This window comes from Plasmopara halstedii (assembly GCF_900000015.1).
Source record: "Plasmopara halstedii genome assembly, contig: Scaffold_650, whole genome shotgun sequence".
Taxonomy (NCBI): domain Eukaryota; phylum Oomycota; class Peronosporomycetes; order Peronosporales; family Peronosporaceae; genus Plasmopara; species Plasmopara halstedii.
In genome coordinates, this window is record NW_020187567.1 from 840,889 (window position 1) to 850,879 (window position 9,991).

The window sequence follows — 9,991 nt, forward strand, 5'->3', positions numbered from 1 at the left end:
CCTGCTAATGCAATCTTCAAAAGCGCATGAACTTCAGACTGCTACGTACTTTTGTCCAGGGTCAGAGTGATGGTCGCTTCTTGATCTCCGCAACGAAAATTTGTCTGTGAAAAAAAATGATATGCTCCGGAAGCTCTTTGTCTCAGTAGCGTGTCTGTATGAAAATTTGAGAATTAGTCATGGCTACTTATTTTTGGCCAGCACTCTCGCATCTGAGTATTTTTGCTCGGTCAAAATCGATCTTGATAATTCAAGGCACCCACATCTGATATGATTGGCTAAATAATACGCTGTTTTTAAACTCGTTGAAGAGCAATATATTCTTATATAACAAAGTAATAAAATGCTCAATTTCCAATCTGCCAATTGCCATGACTACGGCAGAGGCTGTGCAACTTGAGGCGTTTTTGTCGGCCATGTTACACTACTCACCTACAATACCGGATGAGCTAGTTGAATATTATTTACAGCGTGTTGGGTTTTCTTCCCACGACGTGCGGGTGTACGTGACTCCTATCTTTCTCTATAATCTTTTTTTTGACTTAATTGATACAGCACTCGACTAATCTCGCTGGCCGTGCACAAGCTCCTAGTGGATGTGATTCACGATGCGATGCAATATCAACGTATTCGCTCGCAAACTACGTCATCTTCGACGACTGGATCAGGTTCTCTGGCGTTATCAGCCGCTCCGACATCCGATGGAGCATCTCCAACTGATACTCGTGCTGTACTAACGATGGAGGATCTAGCAGCCAGTTTAAAGGAATATGGTATTAACATATGCAGACCGGAATACGTGAGTGATACAGCAGATGATCCTGCAACCTATTGATAGAGTTAATTGCATGTCTACTTAACGAAGAGATTATCCCGTCGACAGGGCCTTTCTGGTCGTTACAATTCCTCGTGCTCGTCTACCGGCTCCTCTTTCTTCACATTTTTACGTTTCGTCAGCTTCTCTTTTTTAAGAGAGTTGTCGACATTTTTCACAACGTTATCCATGAAATTTGTCTTCTCCGGATCCCTTTTCAGTGCCTTAGGGTATTTCTTCAGCAGTCGGTAAAACATTTTTGGTTCTTGACCTTTGTACTTCGTTAGAAGCGCATCAATAGCCTCGTCCGACAACTCTTTTTCGCTTGCGCCATTTTCTTCGAGAAAATATTCCAAACGCTGTCGGGTGGCAGTAGCAACAGTATCTTCTGGTACACATTCGCACGCTTCTTTCTGCGCATCCTCGTATGCTGGACACGCCATCATCTAGTACAGAAAAAACTCACATATTTAGTACTTATAACTAAATGGTAATGACGAATGTCAAGAGAACGCACGTTGGCGCTGATATAAAAAATCTTAGCAGTCGTAAAACAGTCTTCACGCTCTTTTGCCGTTCTTTTCTCGTGGCACGTTGCATGCATGCACGATTTTAAGCGCTTTTCGCAGATTTTCTTTGGCATACCACACACACTATAGCACTATGGAGAAGATTAAAAGCAGTCGTCAAGTGAGCAGATACGTCTTGAGCAATAAATCAATCTTTCAATCGTACCGCGTCGTGCCAATTGCAGCACTCTTCCAAATCCTTAGATGTTGAAACTTGAAATCCAGATGTTCCGCAGCCATTGCTTGTAAATTCGAAGTCCCTGGAAAAACAAGTTTAGCAAAGAATGTAGCAATGCTTGACGGATAGATGCAAGTTATACTTCACGGGAGCGGGAGCACGCGTGGGGCGACATTCAAAGGGTACGCATTGTGGAGAATACTGTGGAAAATCCGGAAGGTCATCAGTCTGCGCTACGCTACTGGCGGATAGAGCGCCGCAGAGTAGCATGAATCGAAAGACCATGGTGATGGCTTGACAAAACCCACGAAATTCTAACTATGAAATTATTGTACAAAATATAGAATCTAAAGTATGAATATAAGTTTAAGAAAATCATTTATGCTTGGTAAATCTAGATTGTTCCGTGGAGTGAGTATATTTTATAGCTCAGGAATTTAATAGGGATGTGTAGAGGGAGCAAAGGAGCATTTTGGATTATCTCCTTGTCAGACTTGCTTGTCAATCGTAACATGTAGTCTTCTGTCTTTTGGTTTCATTTTGTACGACGCTTGCCGACATCAGCTATATCGAATATATATCAACGCTTCTTTTGTATGTTGATGCACCATCGGCTCTTTACGAGTAGGACTGGGACGCCGTTTCGTGAAAAGGTTACTCTGCACTCCAGAGGCCATGGCTAACAACATCACACTTTCAGTCTAATTAAAAGTCTTTCACTTTCACAATATCAATCGAATGCTGTCATAGTGGACAATAGTCGGCGGAAATTATTTTTTTATCGTTAATTTGGATTTGTGATCTCCTTTGATAAGTACTTCTACGGCGGCTAGAGAGCTGTACGATTATTTTGATTAAAGAACACAAAGATAAGTTTGTTGTCATCTAAATTTTTTGCAAAGTGTGAACAACACGAAGTTGTTTTCTTAGTTTGATCACGAGCCACTTGATACCAAGAAAAAACATACGAAATCGTTTGGTAACGACAACCACGAGATTTCATTATATCGGATACCAGAGAAGCGTCGAGCTTTCTGTCGATAAAGACAGGATAGACAAAGCGGCAGATTGATCCGTTTGCTAATTTTATTAAGAGCTGACAATTCAATTATATATATTTATATCGTTCATCTGCAAACGATATCTATATGCTGGCTTTTCTTACTGTTATGGTAAGTGTTCAGCCAGACCCACATAAATTAGCGCTACAATTGAGATTCACGGTATTCGAGTAGCAGATAGTGCATATTGATAATGCAGCGTTTACTTCGTATTTCAGTTGAAGATACTCTCAGCATTCGTTTCTGTTTACGTATTGAAATGAATGTACCACATAACGAGATGATATAGAAGCGAGTGCACTCATGCCCAGATGTCTACCAGAGAAAAGAAGTCATTCCTTAGACCGACAGGAAAAAGGCAGGTTAAATATGCATAAAGGAAACAATTTCCGACATAATTTCTTAAAATGGACGACTTGAAAACATACCAAAAGAGGGAAGCCAATGTGGTCCAAATCCAACTTTCAACCGGTAATCACATTCACGCGCTTAAATGCACACACTCACGTGTCGAAAGGTGAACGTAGTCGCGGATGGAGAGCGCTTCTTCTACTCGAGTTTGGCAAATAGATATTAACCGCGAAGACTAAGCTGAGCAGAGATACGCCAACACGCCTTTTCCCGATCAAAGGAGCAAAGGCCATTCATTGTCTTTGACTGGCTTGCCCAAGCGCTGTGTCCTATATGATGAACTTAGCGTCAGAAAGATATGAAAGAAGCACATGAAGGAATAATAAACATAGTCATAAGCCTATTTATTGGGGTCACTTATTACTATAAGAAAAAAATCAAGTGATGGGTCCCCAGAATCACAGAACAATGAGCAGGTACCACCATATAACTCAGACTACTATAATGTAAGTCAAATAAGATTTCAATGCAACTTAAATGAATTGTCTCTGTACGCTAGCTTTCATTTGTATCGTACAAAAGACAAACAGCTGGTACTTCAGACTTTTATATGTCTATAAGTAATATCTCTAGATATCAATTTGCCACTTCTCGAAGCCTACTAAAATTCGTTTTTATAGTCAAACAAACTCAAATCCTTATGTGGACATCATGATCGTCAAATTGTAATGCCTCGTTTCTTCTCATTCACATCCCCTGCCTATCCCGAGTATTTTGAGTGGTCGTAGCCTAACGTTTGTCGCTGCATAGTACAATGTAGAGTGATGACAGGTACTGTAGACTAGAGATGTTGCTATCCATGTTTGCATCTTCCATAACGTCGCTCTATCTCTCCTACCATCCACAGACTAAACTAACACTTAAATTTCACGACGCATTACACATCTGACCGAGACCAGTCCACAGAGGGGGACGATTTAAATCGTTCTTGTGAGCTCAATTTACACAAACAAAGCCTAAATTTGGCAATTTGATATATCCCAATAAATTTGAAATGATTACATTCGCTCCTAAAACATATGCCAATTTAAGTATTCTTGATCTTAATAATGGGTCAAATTACCCAGTCATAAACAAGATCGGGCCAGTTTACAAGCTGGTTGGGTAAAGCCAAGTGCAGCAGTGGACTGGCGGTCGCTATGTGTCGACACTTTGTCTTTTTCCCAAAGACTGGGGTCGAGTAGTTGTCATTAAAGTTGTAGTTTCATTGCCAAACGAGTCACAATGTGGGCAAACAGCAGTTTGATAAGTGAAAGTGGTGACAGTACTCGAGGTGTACGTCTTACTTGTGATCCCAAGCAACGTCGAATGACGATCGAGCGAGAAACGAACGATCCGTCAGGTTGGAACCTTCAATTGTCGGATCAAGAACTCGTCTCGGATCTCTTAGCTACACTTCCAAAACTCAAAGCAGCAGTAGATGATCATGAAAATCGAGCTCCTAATTGGTTGCGGAAGTCCAAAAGTGGTGACCCTGTTGAAGTGTACGAACTTTTACCTACACGCGATGGCAAAGGCGATGATATGGATCTTGTTCATTCGGTTGTCGCGACAATTGAAATTGAATGTCATTTAAATGAAGTTCTGAACGTATTAACAAGTCACAAGACTAACCACGATTTAGAAGCATCGATGCGAGCTATTATTCCAAAGAAAAAAGTTCGACACGGTGAAGTGCTACTTCAGCCTCATGCTACAACATTAGACGGAGCACCTGTACGACGGATACAACAATCGTCACGTGGTCACTATGGAAAAGTGTACGACCAATCGGATGGTGACGATGACGACGAATCGGAACGGAAAGTTCTTGTAAGTGTCAGTATGACACGATTTAAGTCCAAACGACGACTTGATGTTCGTGGTCGACTTCGTAATCGACATCAACGACTACAAAAACTCTGTCTTGCTACACTTACGCACCAATTTGTGGGTAAACAACGTGCTGTGCATGTCATAAAGACACTTCCTCGCTCTGTACATGACCAACTTGCTCCAATTGAAGAAAAGCTTCAAAGTCGATCTGTTCTGGGCAGTGGCTTACGTGGATTAGATCATATTTCTGTCGGGTTTGATATTCAGACGAGAACAGTTCATTGCATTGGGGCTCGAGGGGCTGCACAATCAACTCGAATTATTGCTCATGGTTACGCGTCAATTACACCACCGGAACAGTTTGGACAGCAACAGCAGCGTACAATGACATCGTATAGTCCATCAGAATTGGCCCATTACCGCTCGACGCATATTAATGCTGAAGCCAAACATGTCATTGAACTACTTACGACATCATTGATGCAATTTGAACGTGTCATTCGTCGTCGTCGATTAGGTTTACAGACATTTATCAAGATTAAACCAGGGGATCGAGATGCTCGTCGCCATAGTCTTCAAACATGTGATGTGTGCAATAATCACTTTTCGATTCTTCGACGTGAGCACGATTGTCAACTCTGTGGTCACGTCTGTTGCGGCGAGTGTTCAAAACTGTACGAAGTGGAAGGAAACGTTGGTCAAGTCTCAAAAAAGCGTTTGTGTGTTCGATGCATCACAAATGTTGATTCCTGTGTATTTGAAGATGAGGATTTTATGACCGCTTTAGGACCGGCTGTAATTGACGATGATACAGATCGAGACAATGATGACGAGCATGAAAGCGAGCACCAGGAATACGACCGTCGCGACGATAATTACACGTGTGGAAGCGTGGGCTCTACTGTCACATGCTCGGAATTTGAAAGTGGGGACAGTCCCGATGATGTTTCGACCGAATTTTATGGCGACTCAACTCTGGAACGGTCACGAGCATTGCAAACGCTTGATCGACTTGTGAATGCTCAAGCACAAGTCCGTCATCAACCTAATTACTTGAAACGCTCTCGTCTTACCCAATCTCAGCTGTATCAGTCACATACCCAATTAAGTGAATCGAATTGGAGTCAAAGTCAATCGCAATTCCAACAATCGCATTCACGGTATCGTCAGACTCCGAATTTATATCGAGATCATACTCGAGATACACAATTGACACAGAGTCAACTTAGTCACTCGCAGTTTCACTCGTCACGAGAGACACACTTGACGCAAAGTCAATTAAGTCAATCGCAGTATCGAGCTCAAACGTATCGCGACACGCAACTCACGCAGAGTCAACTCAATCAATCGCAGTCACGATTCCATGATTCGCATTTAACGCAAAGTCAACTCAGTCAATCACAAAGTCACTTTCGAGGCACAAATCTAACAGAGTCTCAAGTTGGGCATTCAAAAAGGAATTTCCCGGAATCCCACTATACGCAGAGTCAATCAAATCATCAATTTCACCAATCACGATATAGACAGGGTCAGTACGACGATTCCATTGTGGCTCAGCTTCGAGTGGATGTCGAAGATCACTTGAAAAGGACATTGCGTGCTACACTTCAAGAAACAAAAAAGAATTGTGCTGGTGCAGATGAATCGCAATTTTCCATTGCACCTCTTGAACGAGATTATCAACTCGAGTTTGATGGCAGTCAGACTATGTCTCCATCTCATCCATTGCCACCAAAGCCACTTCCAGCTCAAGAACGACGACGATTGCACTACGTCATCAGTTCCGGCGCTTTGAGTCCAACGTACGATCGAAGTGCACTCAATATGCTTGCACAGATTGCTGCGACGCATTTGATGTGTCCAATTGGATACTTGACATTAATTGATCAATCGACTCAATATGTCGTTGGACTCCATCCTCCTGGTGCCATTAGTATGTCACTTCCGCGAGAGGAATCCATGTGTTCGTACACGATATACCACGAACGTCCATTGGTCGTCAAGAATGCATTGAATGATATTCGATTTAGTCACATGGGTTTTGTGAGTCAAACGGGATTGCGATTTTACGCAGGATTTCCAATTCGAGCTCCTGATGGTGCAGTGGTTGCAACGATCTGTGCAGCTGATTATAAACCACACAAGTATATTTCTGCAAAGCAGTACGCTGAAATGGAGGCTTTAGCGGATTTAGCGAGTACATTAATCGTCACGCCTGATAGTGAGATCAGATCAATTCGGTAGGATATAAGACATAAATTTTGATTTCTAAAAGTTATGCAGAAATTGTGTAGATTTGAAATTTGATTAGCCTTTTTAACTCCATCGTTTGTTTACTAATTTGTACAATTTGGTGACAGTAGTCAACTCCTCTCTGCCAGACACTCCAAAGATGATGTCCGCATTGCTGCGCATTAACGCGGCTCAACGTCTTCATGTCGCCTCATTATTTCCCAAACCAGGATCACATCTCAGTCATATACTCTATCCACTCTCATCTCCATTAAATGTGCGTGAAATTTCTCAGAGCCGCATGCTGTTGAAACGAAAAGGTGGCGCCTCAGCTTTTGTGGTCAAGACCTCGAACTGGAACCGTAGCAAAGGAAACAAGAGCCACAATGCGCTTAATACTAAACAAAAGCTAAAAAAAGACACGGCGCCGCATCGTACGCACCAAGAGCGCACGCACGAGCTGAAGGTCGCGCAGCGTATAAACGAGCATAATGCCAAAGAGTGGGCGGCTCTAGAGCGCGATAGCGAATTAACTAGCAAACTCGATGACGTTTACGACTATTTAAACAACTCTGGAGCAATAAGCGACTATATCTACGCGCCAGAACCGAGTTTAGCCGACGTTGATCACTTGGACGCGCTCCACAAGCTCAACGCCATCGCTCAAGGCGACCCGAACACTATGAAGGAAGTCAAAGAGACACAATTGACGTCTAATGGCGATCTTGAAGTTGCTGGGAATGAGGAAGTGCAACATGAGCTGACCGTTGATGACTACAACTTTCTTCTTAGAGTGTATGCGCTTAAAGGCCTCCACAAGGAAGCTAATGCCTTGCTGACTAGAATGGAGAAGAACTTAGAATCTATCGCCGTGGAGAACACGGTAGTACATGTCAAACCCACAGACAATACCGAGCTCGAGCTTCTGGATGCGCTTTTGAGTGTGCCCCATGTAATCTCGCCAGACGCCAAGTCGTACATGTTATACGCCACGGCGCTGGGTGAAAATGGACACGCAGCGCATGCTGTACGCGTGATTGGACGCATGAAAGAGCGCGGGATTAAACCCACCGTGGCAGTTTATAATGCAGTTATGCGTGCGTGCACTAAGGCCAAACGACTGCCTTGGGCATACAATGTGATGGAGAAAATGCAAGTTTCTGGCTTCGTACCCGACCGCGCGTCGTTTACGATTTTGATGAACGCCGCCATTTGTGAGGGAGACCTTGACAAGGCATTTGAGACTTTCCACTTGATGCGGACTCATGTTACTGAGCCGGATGAGGTGGCTTTTAGCTGTTTAATTAATGGCTTTGCGCGTGAGGGACGTGTGGAGCGTGCTTTGAACTTGTATGAAGACTTGCTCGAGTGCGGCCTGACACCTTCTCTCGTGACGTTTAATACGTTGATGAATGCTTGTGCAAAGTCGCACTATTATGCACACAAAGCCCTTGATTTTTACTACGAGATGCAGGAATTGTATGACTATCGACCTGATTTGTATTCGTACACGACAGTGCTTCACGCATGTGCCAAGCACGGTGACTTCATCCAGGCTGAACAAATTATCAGTCACATGGAACGCCACCACGTGCCTATGACAGAGTTTGTATACAATACGCTATTTAACGTGTATGCGCGGGCACAACTGAGGACAATTGTGAACAAGGCTCCACGCAATCAAAAGGCTTTGATTCAGCCAGAACCAGTTTATCAAGAGCCGCTAGAGTGGGATGACGAAGGAAATGAAATTGATCTGACTCGTCCGGGCAAGGAAACTTTCTCCTTTGAAAATGCTAATTATGATGCAAGTCTTGATGAGGATGATGCTGAAGAGGATGAGATGAACGAATCTGAGAGTTACAAGCTGAAGCCAGAGGCTTTGGCACAGGTGGAAAGGCTGCGTCAGAAGGATCAGGCTGAATTTGACAAGCTGAAGAACGCCGAGACGACAAACTTGGTTAAGACCGAGCGGAGCATGGAAGTATATGGCGAGGAAGACAAAAAGCTGTTTGCGGACAGTGAAGAATCCCTCAACTTTGAGCTAATTCCAATGGATCTTAGCGACTTCGGAAAATTCCAGACCCTTAACATCAAACGTGCTGAGGCTCGCTTTCATGAGATGACGTTTGAAAAGGGCCTCAACCCGTCTGTGATCACGCTAAATTCGATGATTTCCGTGTACGCCAATGCCCTCCGGCTTCGCTCTGCGGAAGTATTTTTAAAAGATACATTTTCGAAGTTTGATCTTAAACCAAACGAGTTTACGTACCGAACTATGATGCAGATGTACGTACGTGCCAAACGGACGATGCAGGCTGAGCAGTTAATAGAGCTTGTGCGCTCAGAAATCGATAGTGGTGACTTAGAAGCAGATGACGTGACGTTTGGCTTGTTGGTGGATCACTACGCAAGAAAGCGTTTGATGCGCCGCGCATTGACGACGCTAGAGGAGGCAGATACATTGGGTTTGCAGCTGCAAGAAAAACATCTCAAGAAAATTCGCGCTCTGACTGAAAATTATGGCATCTTTTCCGACCTCATTCCCGAGGACCCAAATGCTGTGCTACTGGCTGGGTCTCGCCACAAGCTTATGGAAAAGAGAAAGGTTCGTGCACAAGTGTTAGAGTACAACCGAAAGATCGGAAAGCGCTATTTGCTTCCGAACTCAGTCTAAGCGGGGTATGCAATGTTAGATAGATGCTATTAACGTAGCTGTTAATATTACTTTTTTCGTGGCCTCTTATAATGTGACCAAATAAATTTTAATCACTATCAAATCGAATAAACATGGCCCTATGTGTCGGAGACCGTGTCGATGACGGCTACGGATCGCTGGGCACCATTCGCTACGTTGGCCCTGTGGCCACAGCCAAGGACAAATCTGTTGTATATTACGGGATTGAATGGG

At 43.5% G+C, this 9,991-nt stretch overlaps 3 protein-coding genes across 3 annotated transcripts in view; 2 read left to right on the forward strand and 1 right to left on the reverse strand.

Moving 5' to 3' along the window:
• Positions 1-371: 371 nt before the first annotated feature.
• On the forward strand, positions 372-835 carry PHALS_12810 (transcription initiation factor tfiid; the record flags this gene model as incomplete). The annotated part of the gene is made up of 2 exons (XM_024728435.1): positions 372-502; positions 556-835. 2 exons carry the CDS (start codon positions 372-374, stop codon positions 833-835), a joined length of 411 nt encoding a protein of 136 aa, XP_024578913.1.
• A 62-nt stretch (positions 836-897) lies between these two features.
• Positions 898-1,846, reverse strand: PHALS_12811 (RxLR-like protein; the record flags this gene model as incomplete). The annotated part of the gene is made up of 4 exons (XM_024728437.1): positions 898-1,260; positions 1,332-1,475; positions 1,550-1,643; positions 1,704-1,846. The coding sequence occupies 4 exons, from the start codon at positions 1,844-1,846 to the stop codon at positions 898-900; spliced, it is 744 nt and encodes a 247-aa protein (XP_024578914.1).
• Positions 1,847-4,257: 2,411 nt separating this feature from the next.
• Positions 4,258-9,991, forward strand: part of PHALS_12812 (hypothetical protein F443_03822) — a gene marked incomplete at both ends in the record, with an annotated part of 7,267 nt that continues 1,533 nt past the window's right edge. Inside the window, 2 exons of the mRNA XM_024728438.1 lie at positions 4,258-7,069; positions 7,209-9,688. Coding sequence (XP_024578915.1) covers positions 4,258-7,069; positions 7,209-9,688 — 5,292 coding nt within the window. The remainder of the gene's footprint in view (positions 7,070-7,208; positions 9,689-9,991) is intronic.